At 50.6% G+C, this 17,530-nt stretch overlaps 8 protein-coding genes across 8 annotated transcripts; 4 read left to right on the top strand and 4 right to left on the bottom strand.

The window, feature by feature from the left end:
* Positions 1 to 43: 43 nt before the first annotated feature.
* M436DRAFT_36716 (uncharacterized protein) lies at positions 44 to 393 on the bottom strand (the record flags this gene model as incomplete). Its single annotated transcript, XM_013576453.1, has 2 exons — positions 44 to 233; positions 293 to 393. 2 exons carry the CDS (start codon positions 391 to 393, stop codon positions 44 to 46), a joined length of 291 nt encoding a protein of 96 aa, XP_013431907.1.
* A 438-nt stretch (positions 394 to 831) lies between these two features.
* Positions 832 to 2,547, top strand: M436DRAFT_59756 (class II aaRS and biotin synthetase; the record flags this gene model as incomplete). The annotated part of the gene is made up of 1 exon (XM_013576637.1): positions 832 to 2,547. The coding sequence occupies one exon, from the start codon at positions 832 to 834 to the stop codon at positions 2,545 to 2,547; it is 1,716 nt and encodes a 571-aa protein (XP_013432091.1).
* A 997-nt stretch (positions 2,548 to 3,544) lies between these two features.
* M436DRAFT_68969 (MFS general substrate transporter) lies at positions 3,545 to 5,041 on the top strand (the record flags this gene model as incomplete). Its single annotated transcript, XM_013576788.1, has 1 exon — positions 3,545 to 5,041. One exon carries the CDS (start codon positions 3,545 to 3,547, stop codon positions 5,039 to 5,041), a length of 1,497 nt encoding a protein of 498 aa, XP_013432242.1.
* Positions 5,042 to 6,159: 1,118 nt separating this feature from the next.
* Positions 6,160 to 6,662, bottom strand: M436DRAFT_59754 (uncharacterized protein; the record flags this gene model as incomplete). The annotated part of the gene is made up of 2 exons (XM_013576636.1): positions 6,160 to 6,467; positions 6,518 to 6,662. 2 exons carry the CDS (start codon positions 6,660 to 6,662, stop codon positions 6,160 to 6,162), a joined length of 453 nt encoding a protein of 150 aa, XP_013432090.1.
* A 3,132-nt stretch (positions 6,663 to 9,794) lies between these two features.
* M436DRAFT_36985 (putative sugar transporter) lies at positions 9,795 to 11,536 on the top strand (the record flags this gene model as incomplete). Its single annotated transcript, XM_013576508.1, has 3 exons — positions 9,795 to 9,945; positions 10,033 to 11,245; positions 11,299 to 11,536. 3 exons carry the CDS (start codon positions 9,795 to 9,797, stop codon positions 11,534 to 11,536), a joined length of 1,602 nt encoding a protein of 533 aa, XP_013431962.1.
* Positions 11,537 to 12,087: 551 nt separating this feature from the next.
* M436DRAFT_77662 (uncharacterized protein) lies at positions 12,088 to 12,819 on the top strand (the record flags this gene model as incomplete). Its single annotated transcript, XM_013576944.1, has 1 exon — positions 12,088 to 12,819. One exon carries the CDS (start codon positions 12,088 to 12,090, stop codon positions 12,817 to 12,819), a length of 732 nt encoding a protein of 243 aa, XP_013432398.1.
* A 653-nt stretch (positions 12,820 to 13,472) lies between these two features.
* M436DRAFT_77661 (uncharacterized protein) lies at positions 13,473 to 14,195 on the bottom strand (the record flags this gene model as incomplete). Its single annotated transcript, XM_013576943.1, has 1 exon — positions 13,473 to 14,195. One exon carries the CDS (start codon positions 14,193 to 14,195, stop codon positions 13,473 to 13,475), a length of 723 nt encoding a protein of 240 aa, XP_013432397.1.
* A 1,562-nt stretch (positions 14,196 to 15,757) lies between these two features.
* On the bottom strand, positions 15,758 to 17,522 carry M436DRAFT_77660 (uncharacterized protein; the record flags this gene model as incomplete). Its single annotated transcript, XM_013576942.1, has 2 exons — positions 15,758 to 16,131; positions 17,333 to 17,522. The coding sequence occupies 2 exons, from the start codon at positions 17,520 to 17,522 to the stop codon at positions 15,758 to 15,760; spliced, it is 564 nt and encodes a 187-aa protein (XP_013432396.1).
* Positions 17,523 to 17,530: the final 8 nt, after the last annotated feature.

Genomic DNA, 17,530 nt, shown 5'->3' with positions numbered 1-17,530 from the left:
TGTAAAGGTGTCGTTGTTGGTTCGGGGTCGTCACCAAGGCATTTTACATGCCACCGAAGCCGCCAACGCCGCCCTGCTTGCCGGCGGCCTCTCCCTGCATCTTCTCCGAGACCTTGATGTTGACCTCGAAGAACTTGCCAACGCAACGGTCGAGGCAGACGGACTCGCCCTTGTTGAGGTCACCCTCGCGGTAGGTGTTGGGAATGCACTTCTTGGTGCAGGTCTCGACAAGACTGCAAAGCTTGTTAGCACGCGACGTCGGTGTGACAGTAGACTGCTGAGTAGTGTATACCGGTTGTACATGTCCGAGACCATGTCAATTTCGGCCTCAGCAGCGGCAATCTTCTCTGCAGAAGAGGGCTGGGGGCGACCACCACCGAACAGGAAAGACATTTTGATATGAGTTGAATGGGTTGGGATTGAGTGAGGGAGCGAAAAGTGTATGAATTGACAGTTCGAATTGCACGTTGCGCATCATCCATCATCGTCAGAAAGTTGCACGCCGGACCTGCTGAGCTTGGGCCACATGAACGCACATGGCTGGAGCTTCCGATTTCTTCTGCAACCAGCTTCTTCCAACCGCTTGTTCCTTCCTCTCTCTTTCCCTTTACACCACACAATATGCTGTGACAAATGGTAAGTCCTACCCTGCTTCTCTGCGCCTTCCTACTTCACATTCCATGATGAGCAAAATTTGTAAAGAACCGTTGCGAATGACTCCTTCGGGGGGTTGATTTCACAAACATACCGATTATCCTGATCTCTATTCCACATCTCACACTGCATATCGTCTACAACCTCTCAATCCTGAGACTAACAGTCTTCTCACAGATGCCAAGGTCTGCCGAAGTCTACCGCTTCTTGCGGCCCGTTCTCCACCAGAATGACTTGCGTTCAGCATTGAAACCTTTGTATGCTCGCTCCTTCTCCGCCTACACCAGGCTAGCCTCGAAGAAATCCGTCAAGGACTCTCCGACCGGCGATTACGAGAAACGCATCGCTCAGCTGCAGGCCAACAAATCGTTGCAAGACTGCTGGCCACGTCTGCCACAGCGTCATGATGTTGCTAGAATATCCGTGAACGATTTGAAAAAGAGCTGTGCAACTTTAGATAATGGTGCTACCAAGCTTGACGATAAACACATCGTCTCTGGCAGAGTCCGCTCTGTGCGCACTGCCGGCTCCAAGCTGGTCTTTATCGACATAGAACAAGATGATCGTGTCGCCCAAGCAATCTGTAATTTCTCCCACCTCGATCAGAACGGCGTGCCTCGTGAGCAGTTCAATGCTTTCAAGCGCGTCGTTCGCCGAGGTGATTGGTATACCTTTGTTGGTCATCCACACAAGGCACAAGGTGGGGAGGAGAGTATTCTTGCGACTGAGCTTCCACAGCTCATGTCACCGTCGCTCCATCAGATTCCTGCTCAACTCGATGATGCCGAGACACGCGCGCGTAGACCCCATGTCGACATGCTGGTTCATCGTCAAGCCGTGCAGACACTCAAGATTAGATCTGCCATCGAGCGTGGCATTTCAACCTTCTTCGACAACCAAGGCTACTCCAAAGTTAGCACGCCTCTGCTGACTGCAGGTGCTGGTGGCGCAGTAGCCCGACCCTTCGAGACTGTCGCTACAGAAATGCTGGACACAACCCTCAACCTTCGCATAGCCCCAGAACTGTGGTTGAAGCGGTTGGTTGTTGGCGGCCTAGGCAAGGTCTACGAAATTGGACCAGCCTTTCGCAATGAGGGCGTAGATGCAACACACAATCCTGAGTTTACCATCTGCGAATCTTACATGCCGTTCGCTGATCTGGATCATCTCATGAAGATGACCGAGGACCTGTTGGCTGGGCTGCATGAAGAATTGTGCAAGTTGGGTGAAGAGAATTTCAAGCACCTTGGTGACACTGCTGTCAACTTTGACACAACCGAGGCTCACCTCTTCCAAGGACCTTTTCCACGTCTCCCCTTCATACCTACTATCGAGAAAGAGATGGGGAAGCAATTGCCAGACCTCGGCAACGACAATGCAACACAACAGATACTGGACCTCTTTACTGAGATGAACATTGCGATCCCTGCCAGACCAACACTTCCACGCCTCTTGGATGACCTGGCCGGCCAATATATTGAGCCTCTCTGTATCAGCCCGACCTTCATTACCGAGCACCCTGCTGTCATGTCGCCGCTTTCGAAATCATACATCTGCCCTAAAACCTCTCAACTTATCTCGGCTCGTGCAGAACTCTTTATTCGAGGCAACGAGTACGCTAACATGTACGAAGAGGAGAACTCGCCTTTTGCTCAACGCGAGAAATTCGTAGAGCAGCTCAAATACCGCGAAGTCGATGGTGAAGGTGATGGCAGAGCAGAGGTAGATGAGAGCTACCTCGAGGCTCTTGAGTGGGGACTGCCTCCTACCGGAGGTTGGGGTATGGGTATTGATCGTCTGGTCATGCTTTTCACCGGTCAAAAACGCATCGGAGACGTCTTGCCTTTTGGCACTTTGAGGAATGTTGTCGGTCTTGCTACGAGGCAGACGTGACATCTATATGTATATACATCGCTGCTGCTTTCATGATATCCCCGCTTCTTCACGTCAATCCTGTCTTCTCTCCTTTCGCCATTTACGCTTGTCTGAGAAGTCGATCTGTGCTGTTCTTCTGGTATTGACGGTCTCCAAGTTCCCTTGACGCGACGTCGCCCCTGATCCCTGACCACCTTCCACCATTCGCCTTAAACATACAAGGCAACGCATTATCCAACACATCATCGGCGAATAGCAACTTCTCAAACACAAGCAGAAACAGCCTCTCCAGACTTGACACTTGGTTGCATCATCTCGAACCATGGTTGAGCCGACTGCTTTGGGCACGACTGCCGAGCCCCCTCTCATGCGCACGCAGCGCTGCACGAGCGCAACTGCATCAGCAATGCAGCATTATACCGAATAAACCTGCACGAGCTGCGCCGTTCGACAGTCTCACCGCATCTTCTATTGGCGGTCTTCACGTCACCAACAACAATCGGATGCGCTTTTGGGCAGACGAATCTACACCGCCCCAGACTCGGTTTTCGTCTTTGAGTAACGGCAGTTGTATGTTGCTTAGGCACCAGCTCTATATTCTCGAAAGGCTGAGCGATAGGACGAGGACTAGCTAAATACGTGACCATTTGGTGCCAAGGATGGACTCGAGGCTGCACACAGAAGGTCCATGCGGATCATGACGCCTCGAAGCCTCGGTAGTTTGTACCTTTTTTTCAAGATTCTCTCAAGTAATTCTCCGCAGCGCGCGGAGGCCGACCGCTCGCGAAACCCCTATGAGGCGGTTCAAGCACTCACGCGCGTAATCAAGGCTAAGAAGGCTGTTGGCAGAAGGAAGCAGAGACCAGAAATACCATCATCCTCTGCAAAAGATAATGTCTTATTAAGTTACACGCCTTTTCCTCGCCTCTTCTTTCTGCTTCATTGGCATGTCTTGTTCTCCCGATCAAAGGCTTCACCAAGGATAATCTTTACACGACATCATTCATCAGCCAGCATGTTTGCGTGGTTGACGGGTACTGGCACCACCCCTCCCGCCTTCCTCGAGATTCGAAGTTCCAAATTTCTGATCATCAGTACCGTCGCCGCTGCGGTGTTTACTGATGTCTTCCTGTACGGTATCATCGTGCCTGTACTGCCATTTGCTCTGAGTGGCCGTGCTGGCATCCCGGAGGATAATGTTCAGTCCATGATATCGGTGCTCTTGGCAGTTTATGGCGGCGCTTTACTCATCGGAGCACCCATATGTGGGTGGGTAGCTGATCGGTTCGACTCGCGTCGGTGGAGTTTTATGGTTGGCCTGCTGGCGTTGGCTGGGTCGACAATATTCTTGGTTGTTGGAAACAGTCTTGCTCTCATCGTTGTTGGCCGTATCCTTCAAGGTCTCTCGGCAGCGGTTGTTTGGGTTGTTGGCCTGGCATTGCTGCAAGACACTGTCGGCTCTGAGTCGATCGGGGAAGCAATGGGGTTCGTTGGCATTGCGATGTCTCTGGCCTATCTACTAGGACCCCTTTTGGGAGGAGTCGTCTTCACAGAAGCCGGATATTATGCCGTCTTCGCAATGGCTTTCGCACTCTTGGGCATCGATGCAATTCTCCGGCTGTTGATGATAGAAAGATCAGTTGCTGCAAAATGGAGGAAAGAAGCACCTCAAGTAATCACTAATACCGAACACAAAGGCGACACAAACGATCACAAAGCTGACCCGGGGTATCACGCACCCGAAATCGAGACGCCTGCCGTGACACACGAACGACGCAAGGTCCCTAGAGTCTTCTCACTACTCGCGTCGTACAGACTTGATGCCGCTTTGTTCGGTTGCTTCATCTCCGCCGCGCTACTTACTTCCTTCGACTCGATCTTGCCCTTGTACGTCAACGAACTCTGGGGCTGGGATTCTATTGGTGCTGGATTGATTTTCTTGGCTGTCACGATTCCATCTTTTACTGGACCTTTTGTTGGAAAGTATGCAGACAAGCATGGAGTTAGATGGCTAGCGACGACTGGCTTCATCATTACTGGTCCGTGTTTCATTCTGATGCGTCTTGTCAACCACGAAGGCATTCGTCAGAAGGTTCTTCTCTGTGCACTTCTCGCTTTGATCGGTCTTGGAGTCACTCTTTCCCTTACACCATTGATGGCAGAAGTCTCGTACGCAGTCGATGCACAAGGAGCCAAACGACCAGCCGGCTTCTTCGGCAAGAACGGTGCTTTTGCTCAGGCGTATGGATTGTTCAATATGGCCTATGCAGGTGGCACTATGATCGGACCTCTACTTGCGGGACTGGTCAAGCAAAGAGCCGGATGGGGTACTGCAACACTAGTACTCGGGTGCGTCTCGTTTGTCTGCGTCATCCCGACGGTCATCTGGTGTGGGGGATCTATTTTCAAGTTGAGGAAGAGACAGAAGGCAGGCAAGGTAGCGAAGACGGAAGGGCCCAGGAAGACAAGTCCGATTTCGAGTACGAGCGCGAGCAGCGAGGTCAATGTTTGATGCTGTGGATATTTCGGTCATCTGTTCATTTGTATATTTGTATATAATGTGTTGTCAATCAATCAATAGCATACCAAGCCGACCGGACCTGATGCTTCCTGCTCATTGGACTGAACTCCAGGTCCTGGCGCAACTTCCTCATCGACGATGATTCTACGTGAAGATCTCCTGGCTGAAGTCGCAATGGTTTGGAAATTGAATAGAAGCCATATGGAGCAAGGTCATGGTTGGTGTTTCTGATTTGTTGGCAACAAAGGCAAGTATTGGTCTCGGCCAGGGTTCTACCTAAAACAATGCCCTGTAAGACATAACGCTGGCGACAGCGTCTACTCTGGACAGATTAACCTCTTTATACATTAACGTAGGTACGGGCCAGTCATATCTCTGGATCCGACGGTTGTAAGCTCACTGTAATGGTCTTTACCTCTGATTTCAATATTCGAAGGCTCGTGAATCAAAAATAGCCGCTCAACTACACCAGGCACACTGAGCATTCTTCTACATGCCGGTTGAATTATCCTTCCAAGCCACTGTAGCTAGACGAACATGCCTCTGCTTCCCTACTATCCTTCCTCCAAGGCTCGATGCGAGTCATGGAGATATTGATCCTGATATTCCCACCCAAGTATTGCGCGATCAATTGAATGGGATATTATATTGGAAAGTCAGCTACCCCACATCCAGCTTCGAGATCTAACCAATTTCGGGATTCTCTTCAGGCGCTTTGGCGGAGTGGTTAACGCGATGCCCTGCTAAGGCATTTCCTTCGGGAGCAAGAGTTCGAATCTCTTAGGCGTCGATCGTTTTTGCCTTCATAAGTTTCTAGGCATACTCTTTTGCTTGTCCAACGCGCAAAAAGAAGAAAGGAAGAATTCGGGTAGGGATTGGTTGTTTGGTGGTTCAAATGGATATGCCTGCATAATTTTGTGCCATTCAAGCTTCAGCGTCGTGAAGCTTGGCGGAAGTGGTCGTGCAATTCGTGTTACGAAGAAAGCGTGGCCTTTGTCAAGCAGAACATGAGACGAGTTTGAGTTCAATATGGAATTCCTTAGCTGATGAGAAGGATGCATGATTTGGAAGTGTATGGCAGTGCGAGTATTGCTTATTGCTCTCAAGGGTCAAGTCTCCTTCTGAGCCTTATCTACCCGCCTATACAAGATATCACTTCTCATGGTATACTTTACACCTTGGACTACATCGTCACCCGAATGCCACAGGTTTCTATGCTGGAAGATCAAAACTCGACCTGTCTTGGGCAGAACTTCGTATCTCTGCATCATGTTATGAGAATGGAAAGTGGTCGCGCCACCCTGTACCTGGTCGTCTCCAGCATCGCTGATTCCACCATTGCCATTCAGGTACAGATGGAATGTGAAGAATGACCTTTCACTTCCGTCGGGAGTTTGATAAACACCGTCTTCGTGTACTGGCAACTGTCAGGTCACAGACTCGTCTCGATCGCAGCTGAAAACAAACCTCGAAAGTATTCTCCACCTTGATACCTCAGAAATCTCATCCTCTCATTCAGCCTAGTTGCCTCCCAAACTTGTCCTTTCATAACAGCACTTCCAGCAGTGAGGTCGGAGTGTCCGTCTAGTCTTGCGATCTCCAGAACATACATCTTGACTCTATCCCATATCTTCCGAGAGACATCAGAAGAGTCCCAGATCAGACGCCCACACTTGCGCTAATCATCTTCTTGCCTTTGGCGTCCGTTACCAATCTGTATCATGGCTCTTTGCCACGGATTGCTTGCCTCTGCTGCTGAGAGAAGAGTGGCACATTCGGACGAGGTAAGAACATCGTCAATGATGTAAGCTTGTAGTTCGGCATATCCTGTCAATGGTGTGTCTGCAAAGTTGATGCGCGTTCCTTTGACATTGGACACTGGCGCCGAAAGGAAGCCCGTAGGAAGAGATGACATTGTTGCTGTCTATATATATCAAGGATGTCGAGGAGACTTAAGGCAACTTTGTACCCAAGTCTCAAATATCGCTGCCTTGAATACCCAGACTGCTGCCTTGGACGTATCGACAAAGGCATTTGTCTCCACACGATAGTACTCTTCAGCTCGACGGCTTCTGGCGCAAGGCGAGATTCAGGACATGTCGTTGGCGCATGTACGCCAATCGCCAAGTCTCGCAGGCACAAGGTTGCTTATCGCGTGACCAGGTTTCATGGGCTTATCTCAGATTACAAAGCCTGTCGAGACGGCACTCTTGAGGAGCTCGAGAGTACTCTCTAACCATCACGAGTCGACATGGGCCGAGAGGGGACCCAGGTGGCAGTGCTTTTGTCGCAGTCGAAGGCTCGAAGGCAGGTGGTGTTTGTTGACGTCGATCAGTCTGCGCTTGCCAGCCGTCTCTTCTGGGCCAGCCTCTCCAGAATCCCAACTGTCCGAACCTCCTGGACTCGACCTTCATGCTCGAACATGTGTCCTCTACCTATCATCTGGGCTAGAGAGAAGATTCCGATCGACTTCAGTCACGTAGGTACTCGTGTCCGCTGACGATGGATAAGCCGAGCTCCAAGTGTGTGAATGTGCAGCATCAGCGTACCCACTGCGACAATCCTACCAATCCACCGCGACAAACCCATCCAGCGCCATCACCCACCCGCAACCATACCCACGCGACCATTCTCGAGTCAACACCCATACATCATAGCTCCCTGGAAGCTCCGACTTCACTTGGCATTACTTTTGAGCGTGCCAACAACATGGCCAAACGTCGTCGCACAAATGGATACACAAAAGAGTCGGACATATTCTCGGTCTATATATCAGCCGTTCTCAACCGACGCACCGTATAGGGTGCTCCATTTGTGCAGCCATCGTCTGCCACTATGAACAAGAGCAGTGAAACACTCCCCTCGAGAGCCTCACCACTCCGAACGAGTCGCCACGACTTTTCAGGTCCCTGCGACACACCGTCTCTGTCTTGACAAGCGCCACGCTTGAATCTCTTGTATCGCGTGCCTCTCTCTGCCTTTCCGGAAGAACGGCTTGATCATCCTATCCCAGCTTGGACTCGTCTGAATACCGCGCCCGGACTGCACAGGTGCTTTACACAGGATCTCTTTCCCTCCTTCTGACATGCTATCCAGCAGTACTGGTCTTGCGAGATCGGCAAAGCGACTTGGGAACTTTCAAATCTCGACGATCCCTAGCGTGTAGACATGCTGCTGCAATTTCCTGTCAAGCTTGAAGCTTCATCAGCGCGCCCTCGCAATCCTGGAAGTCGTTTGACACTACTACGTAACAGTCCTCCTGGTCTTCTAGGGCGCACGAATGACAGGTATGACACAGTGGTGGCACTCGCCGAGGTCTGAGCTGCAAGCCTGCCTGCCTGCCTGTGCGCGCTGTGCCTCCTCGGAACCCGCTCAATCCCGTACAAAACGGCAATCCTGTCCGAATCCTGTTACTCTATGGAGTCCGAATCCTGCTCCCCGCCACGCTTCGCTATCTCTCCTATCTATCCAGCACTGGCAAACCCATTCACGAGACTCGAAATAGGTGCTTTGAGTCCATGACCAACAGTCAAACAGTCTCAGCTTGCACAAATTAATACTTTAGCCAAACAGTGCGGCGCAATTAACCTTGCGGTTCCGTTGCTTAGCAAAAGCCAGCCGCTCAGCCAGCCGATTCGGCAAAAATTTCGAGTTGGGTCTGTGCATCTCGGTCCATCAACAAACTGCATCACTCTCAGCTTCCATCGCTGTCGCAACAGATGGTAATTATCATCGCAAATACGGACGATAAACAGCACTATGGAAGCCGATCACTTCTTCCACTAGTATATCAGCCCCAGATAGTACCCCAGTCCGAATCAATGTGTCAACGTACGGAGCGTGGAGGGATCAAGTTGCCATGAAAGGTAAAGGACATGAGTCGTTCCCTGAATGACGAGCGCCAAGACGGAGGAAGCATCCAAAGCACGCCGCCGTCACGCGATGCCCACTCGGATGCTTGTCTCACTCGCCCTTGTAATTGGTCAAGCATCTCAACGATTGGTTCAAGTCCATCAAAAACCTCTCTTCTTGGCGATCCACAGCGTCAGTTGTTCGGTAGTAGTTGGAGATAGCGACGTCGTCGTATTGCCGCATGGGCGAAAAAAAGCGATTACCCTGCGATCCGCCGCATAAGAACGCTGCTGTACCCTGTCTCAACCAGTGGTTCTTTCTTTTTTTCTAATCATCTCTACCTCTATTTCGACTACCTTCGAAGAGTATCTTGGAAATAATCAAGAAAAGCTCATACTCCCACAACATCCAAGCATCGTCCACTGTTGCTACGTGGTGACAAGACTCATCCTCGCCTCTGTACGACTCATACCCACGCGACTCTGAAGACTCACAATCTTCTCCCGAGCAACTACAACAAAGTCTTTACCTCCTCGCATCTCTATCGACTCGAAATTACAACTCCCTCGCGACTCGACAACCTAACTCAACTTTGAAACTCATCCCCTGCGCCATCACATACCGAAGTGAAACATTAACGAAGCTACTGCCCGTGCATTGCTTGCAACTGACCTCGCAAACTATCTGAGTGCCCAAGCGACTTTGTACATAACTCGAAGATTCCTTGCGACTCCAACAACCACAGCAACAATCAACCCCTCAGCAACAACCTTCGCTCGTAGGCTTGTATCTACTTACATTAGCCAATATGGACTACTTCAAGAGAACCTTCTTGGGTAAAGACGAGAGAGACTTCATGCATGCTGTCGTGCCACTACATTCGGAGCGACACATGTCTGAAGTCAAGACTGCTGATGGCGCTTCTATTGGTGAGAAGTCAACAGTCAGCCAGAACTCGGGCAGATCAACAACCACCCTCGAATCTCTCCGGGCCGAGATTGACTCCGATGTCGATTCTGAAGGTCACAACACTGCTTATGATCGTGCGTATCTTCGAGACTGCTTCATACCGTGAACATAGTCTTCTTCATTTAATTCTCCAGTGTACCCAATGTGCTAACGATTAACAGGCAAATCAAAAGTCATCAACAAGGCTATTCAAGATATGGGTATGGGCAAATACCAATGGCAGCTTTTCACCCTTTGTGGTTTCGGTTGGATGGCAGACAACCTCTGGCTTCAAGGTGTCGCTCTGACCCTTGACCCCATCGCCGCCGAGTTTGGTGTCGACACAAATGCCGTTCGCTACACTACTCTCGCCCTCTTCGTCGGTCTTTGTATCGGAGCCAGTTTCTGGGGTATCATCTCGGACATCATCGGTCGTCGCTATGCCTTCAACATGACTCTGTTCATTGCTGGTACCTTTGGTCTCGCCGCTGGTGGCGCCAACAGCTGGATCGCTGTATGCGCTCTCTACTCCTGCATCGGCCTGGGTGTCGGTGGTAACCTTCCTGTCGACGGTGCCCTCTTCCTCGAGTTCCTGCCTGGCGAGTCGAACTACCTTCTCACACTGCTTTCGATCTGGTGGCCAGTCGGTCAGCTGATCTCTTCCCTTCTGGCCTGGGCTTACATCCCCAACTTCTCCTGTGCTGCCGGCACTGCTGTGTGCACTAAGGCTGACAACTGGGGCTGGCGCTACTTCATCCTGACTCTTGGCGCCATCACTTTCTGCATGTTCATCCTCAGATTCTTCCTCTTCAACCTTTTCGAGTCTCCCAAATTCCTGCTGTCTCGTGGCCGCCAGGCCGAAGCCGTTCACGTTGTCCAAGGAATTGCTGCCCACAACAAGACCACTACATGGTTGACCGAAGAGATTCTTAATCAGATTGGTGGCGACCCTGATGTTACCGAAGACGCCAAGCTCAGCACTGTCGAGATTGTCAAGCGTGCTGCCGGAAAGTTCTCTACTCAGCGCATTGCTCCTCTCTTCAGCGGCTGGAAGCTGGGTACCACCACTTGCCTCATTTGGTTTGCATGGACTGCCATCGGCATGGGCTACCCGCTGTTCAACGCCTTCCTTCCTCAATACCTTGCAAACAGCGGTGGTGGTGGTTCCAACTCTGTCTCGACCACCTACCGCAACTACGCCATCACCTCGATTGTTGGTGTTCCCGGTTCCTTCCTCGGCTGCTACACTGTCAACCTAAAGTACATTGGTCGCAAGGGAACGATGGCCATCGCGACTGCCATTTCAGGCATGTTCCTGTTCCTCTTCACCACCAGCACGAACTCTGGTACCCAGCTCGCCTTCTCTTCGCTCGAAGCCTTCTTCCAAAACATCATGTACGGTGTCAACTCTTCCACTTTTGATGCTCTTGATACTAACTTCGCAACAGGTACGGTGTCCTTTACGCCTACACGCCTGAGGTGTTTCCAGCTCCCAATAGAGGCACTGGCACTGGCATATCAAGCTTCTTCAACCGTCTCGCCGGTCTCTGCGCACCCATTGTTGCTGTCAACGCAGCTGGCGCCAACCCCAATGCTCCTATCTACGCATCAGGTGGTTTGTTCTTTGCTGCCTTTGTCGCTCTTGTCCTGCTACCAATCGAGACGAGAGGAAAGGCTACTTTGTAAAAAGGACAAAGTTTTTGTTTTTACGAGAAAAGGCCCAGGTGGCTTTGTCATGCCAGCATTATTATACCCCCCTTCAAATGTTGATGTAGATATCAATCAAGTTTTACGTTTCAAATTATTTCAATAGTATGGGTTCGTCAGTCGTGAAGTGATGTCGATATACTGTTTTGACGGAAGCAGTAGCAAACCATCACTAAGTTGTTTTCATGGTTTACCTACATTGCAAGAAGATTATATTGATGAGGAAGTGGAAGGCATGACCTTGAGCAAGCATAGGAGAAGACTCCGGTCAAGGGCTGAAGCTTTGGCCATAATTAACGGGATGACGTTCTCGATGCTCTGTTGCAACGACCATCTCGTTGCCATCTTAGTTTAAGCTCTCTCATCATTCCTTCCTTAGCAATCCTTTTTCTCTAGACCAGTCAGAGAGGAGAACAATACCAACTTGCCGCGACCTCATTACAAAAAGTCTCAACTTCTCTGGAACCAAAATAACCACTGGAACATCAACACTTCTACTCTACCCTCCGTCAATAAGATATTCCAGGACCATGGACGACTCCTGGCAAGAAACAGCCTTCACCTCCCGCCACATGCACAACCGCCAATCCCGGAACAACGGCACCTCCAAATCAGGCGGCAGCGGAAGATCCAAAAGAAACGCCTTCGACGTCCGCAAAACCTTTGGCAGCTACCAAATCAAATGTCCGGCGTGGTTTAAGCTGCATAATGAGATGCAAACAGAAGGAAATCAGGATGCAGTGTTGGAGTTGTATAGATTGACGGAATGTGGGAGGGATGTGGTGGGGGAAATGTCGTTGCCGGGTTGCATCAGGGCTGCGGTGTTGTTGGCGGCTAGTAGGAAGAGTCTGCAGGGGACTTTGGAAGGGCTGGAGCCGGTGAAGGATGTGCAGAAGGAAAAGGGTGAGCAAAATGATGGAAACCAAGAACAGAAGGATGATGAGGATAGCGATGAAGAGGAAGAGCATGAGTCGGAAGAAGAACCCGATCGCTTCGAAACCTTCGAAAAGAACAGTTTCAGAGAGCCAAAGTTTTGGTTAAGGTGGAATGGCAAACTCGAAACGCCGGCGGTGGAAGAGGAAAAGGCAGAGTCAGGACTTGGGTATATCATTTTCCCGAGTAATGATTGTCGCAAGTTCAAAGGGACGTTGAACTGTGCTTCGCTCGAGTGGAAAGATGTTGCGTTTTCTGGCCACAAGATTGCTCCGAGGTCTGAGTCTGATATACCAGTCGCATGGGGTCTGGATCAAGTACCAATGTGAGGAAACGAGAACAGATACAAAAGAAGATGACAGTTGGAAGCATGAAGCCGATATTTTTCTCGTCAAGACGAGAGCGTAAACTCTACTCTGTTATTCATGTTCGTGACTATGTATGCTCGCTTCAATGAACTGTTCTTCCTGACAATCCATAAGCCGATGATGAAACGACTCCTTGATCCTTGTCCCGCAGGACGCTGTGTGCAAGACTTGTCTGCTCCATGGCTATCCGGGCTCCCCCTCTGCCATATCGAGCTGTTTGTGTTTTGCGACTACCCAAGATGGTCCTTCCAAGGTCAGTCCGCCAAGGTCTCCTCGACCTACACTGTCTTCCACCCCACATGTCAAGGGCGTGGCGTCATGATCGAGATATGAAAATACCTCGCAAATTCATGATCTTGTTCGTAACTTGAAGGCCAAGCTCAACCAATGCGTACGTGTAGATCACCTCGCTAGGCCCATCTACATCTCGTTCGCTACACTCAAACTCTAGTCCTCGCAGACAGAATAGAGTTTATTCAAGCCCATACATCCCGTCAATTCATAAATAGTGAGCCGCTCTAATCATAACGTTGTTTTGTGTAAGAATGCATGGTGTGGTGTGTGTTGTGAAGTTTGTATCACTTCCACAGAGTCTGATCTCGGATGTTGAACCTCTAGAAAGAGACCAGCTTCTGACCGCCTCCAGTGAAGAAACCACGGACATTCTTCTGAACAGTAGCGAACTTGGCGTATCCACAGCTCTCACTCTCCAAGTGGTTGAACAAGGCAGCGAGCGTGGGGAAGCGCTTACCACCACACTTGCCGCTCTTGTTGGGACAGTGGTAAAGAGGGGCCTGGTGGGTAGGGCTGCGGATGTGCTGCTCAAGGGCTCTGGGAGTGATGAACTCGCGGTGGCAGATGTAGCACTCATAACCGAAACCGTTGTAAGCGTGATTAGGGTTCCAGGTCGAGTTGATGGTATTGGCGTCGTGCCATTCGAGCAAGCGTTCAGTGATGACGCCGTTGGGATCACGCTGGCTGAGAATGCGGTGGATGACGCTGCTGGAGAGGTTCTTGGCCTTGGGGCAGGACGAGGACTCAAGATGGTGAGAGACGCCGCTAGCAGTGACGAAGGCGGCCTGGCAGAATGGACAAGAGATGGAGGTGCCCTGGTGGACACGGCTTCTCATGTGCTGAGCCAGGTTGTTGGCGTTCTGGAAGTAGCGGTCGCAATCGGAGCAGTGGAGGTGCTTGTAGTGTCCCTCATCGTCCTGGTGGTCATCACGAGCCTCCTCGGAGCGAAAGGCAAGGTTGCAAGTCTCGCAGTCGTAGGGATAAGACCAGTGGTTCTTGGCTCTCATGTGGTCATTGGCGGCTCGCGCGGTTCTGAAACGCATGCTGCAAGTATCACATTCGTGAGGCCACTGCTAGTGATCCAGAGCATCCATGTGCTGGGTACAAGCCTTCCAGGAGTTGAAGCAGCGAGTGCAGGAATCACACTCAAAGCTGCTCATGGTGTCCTGGAGCTTGAGATTGAGAGAGTCGATGTAACTGGATTGGGCAATGCGAGTATGGGAGCTGTGTAGCTATTAGTTTGCGGTGTAGAGGAGAGGAGAGAGAGGACGAGAGGGCTATCAAAACCCTGTCACAAACGGACGAAAGAGCTTATCGGCAAACTGACATGGGTCTACTGGTGTTTGATCTTCCCGGCTGCAATATACCGCCTTGGCGTCAGGCGTTCAACTAAGGGATACATGTGAATCATACTTACGCGCTGCTTCCAACATGCTGCAAACAGCTTCCGCTAAGTCGGCGGAATCGGCATCGATGCATTGAATGAAGGCGGTTTGCGCTCATCAATTACAGCCGTGAGAGCTTCCAGAGCTAGTGCTACGCGACAACACTGGAGCGGCTGCTTCCAAGGATAGAGTGACAAGAACCTGCATATCAGGCCGTTACCCTCATATTGGTGTTGCATGACAAAGATGTTCTGGCGGAAGGAAGATGCGTCAAAAGGTCAAGCTGGAGCTTTGACCACAACGCAGGTCTCGTCCTTTGGTCCCACTTTCCTTCCAACGACATGTCCTGTCTCCTGCATTCGACCGATCAACTGTACCTTTGAACACGTCCAAGCTGAGCACAATCGTTCTGTGCGCTCGAGCATGTAATTTGCTCAGCTGTAACAAGGCACGAGATTCTCGAGAGATACGGTAATGCCCCCTCCGTGTGCAAAGGGTCGTAACATGCAAGCTATAAAAATGCACAATATTCTCGATCACTGGATCATATCCATTGAGATACCGTGGTTTCCAGGTTCTCTTTGGATATATCCCTGGTCTAGATATCTACTGTGCCTTTTGATAGTGAGCATTGCGCTCCATATCTTGGTGGGAGAGGAGTGCTGGAGATTGGGAGTTACAAACCCTGGCACATAGAGAGGGTCTAGTGAAGAATGAGCTCTAATACTCTCTCTGGGTACATCTCTTGTATCAGAACGGCGTACATCTTTATGATATGGTAAGTTGGCGACTCAAAATCAAATTTTTCGAATGGACATAGCACGGTAATAGGGCACAGTATTCTTGGAGTCAAACCAGGAAAGAAAAAGTGGATGATGTGAGATATCTCCCGCTTGATAATGAGCTGTTATACCCATCTGCTACTTATCGTCCACCCGTCGGTCAGAGAGAAAGGCCAAAGTGCAGAAAGCGTAGGTACCGCTCAATGTAAGTCGTGGGTGTTTGAGCCTGACGATGCAAACGCCCATCTCCTAGTCGTCATGTCAGAACATCGTGCGTTTCGACATAGAACTGGAAAGAAAACATACGTCTTTTCCTAGTTCAGTAAATTCGAGAAGTCTCGTCATCGTGGTCCACGTCAAGTCGCTGATCGTGTATGGAGAGATATCCTGTTCTTCGAGCGCACCTCTTCTGATCGTCGGGTCAACAACCGTCACTTCTCACAAGACTCTCGGGTTGAGCTTACACTTCTTGTTCTCCTTCAGCAAAGGATGGGTGTTGACGGTACCCTTCTTGGCCTCAAGACCATCGGTCTTCATCCAGAAGGGAGGCTTAGCAATCTCGACTCTCATCTGAGAGGTCTCGACGTCCTTGACGGCCAGGTCGTCGGCCGCGTGGCGAGCAGTCTCGGCTTCGTGCTTGTAGGTCTCTTCATAGCTCATCTTGGGCTTGGATTCAGAGGAACTTCCAGAGGCACATGGGTGCTTCTTCTCGGGCTGGCTGTCAGCGGCCATCGTGACGGTTGATGGTGTGTTGTTGTGCGTGTCGTCGTATAGAAGTGGACGGGTTGAAAGATGATGAGAGCCTGGTGCGCCTGTGTGATGTTGTGGTGGTGAAAGAAGAATCCGGAGCTGTCAAGAAGAACAGCCAGGTCGTCGACGATAAACGAACGAGGCAGACAGCCAGGCGGAAGCAGTTAGAACCTTCCGTGGGTTGATTGATGACTACCACGAGGGAGACTTGCATTCTGTGATGTCTCCATGGTCTCTTTCTTTCTGTCGTTGATATCGACCGCTCAATTGTTGAGGGTTGGCACGACTCCATCGACGTGTGCTGTATGCCTACTACGGGATACACAGGCACACAGACCTTGTCTGGGAACCTGTTATCTTCCTACCGTATTCGAGGCCCTCATACATTGATGGATGCCTTTTGTTTGTTGACGGAGTACTCGCACAAAGCTTCCTTCTACCAGAAGGGCTCCAAACGAGCAATATAGAAAGTAGCAAATGTGTCGATGACCATTCTGTTGCTGTGTCAGACGATCGGATACATTGCTCTCTTAGTCGTCTTACCGTTACCCTTGAGATTGTGTCCTCCACCATGGATCAATGGGAGTCCACTGAGTAGCAAGGAGAGGTAAGGCAGGGATCCTGAATGTGCTCATCGAATGATCAGTTCTGCTTCTTCATGAAAACCGGACATTTGACTGCAGGACCCATGTTACTACTGTTCTTGCAGCTGTGTGCTACGCCGTCACACCACGGGGCGCTGCCATTGCTCTTGCATGCACACATGCCAACTCAAATCTTGTAGGGATAAATGACTACCGGCGGGATGGCCGGCGGGTAACGATGAGCGTCCCTCCATCAGGCAGTGAGACGCGCATCGCTGGATACTTGGCCTAACGGAGACTTTCATTGAGAGCCTTCTTTTCGTGAATCAGCGAATCGTATGTGAAGTACTTGTTAGAGGTGTGTAGGCATCTGCGTTATGAGCAGGAAAGACCGGCGGTAAGTAGCCTGTTGGAGCCCGAGTAGACAGACAGCTCGGCTTCACGGTATGTATAAGCACTATGTGTCGGTTAGGAACAGTTCGAGTTTCAGTGATGATCATATGTATTTCCTGATTCTACGAAGAAGCTGTCAATACACAAGAAGCAAGGAAAGAACAAATGTACATGAAAAACAATAAAGACAAAACTGCAAGAACGCCAACTCCTTCCTTATTTTTTTGGGGTCACGACCTCTTGCGGCGAGATCGTGGGGATGCCGTACAACTCTCAAGGTGCTTACTCTTGACGTTTTCATGGGCAGGCGTTGACGGACTACCCATGGACGATTCGGACAAGGGCGATGGTTTGGCCTCAGCATCACCACCGACGGCCAAGCGGCGCTGGTTCTTTTCCTGCTTGACCTTCTTCTTGAGGCTGGTGGGAGCCTTGGTTGGTAGGCGTGTCGTGTCTCGAGAGAGCGGACCAGACATAGTCGTGT

This window comes from Aureobasidium namibiae (genome assembly GCF_000721765.1).
Source record: "Aureobasidium namibiae CBS 147.97 unplaced genomic scaffold scaffold_1, whole genome shotgun sequence".
Classification (NCBI taxonomy): Eukaryota; Fungi; Ascomycota; class Dothideomycetes; order Dothideales; family Saccotheciaceae; genus Aureobasidium; species Aureobasidium namibiae.
This window is presented reverse-complemented; position numbering and strand designations above follow the sequence as displayed.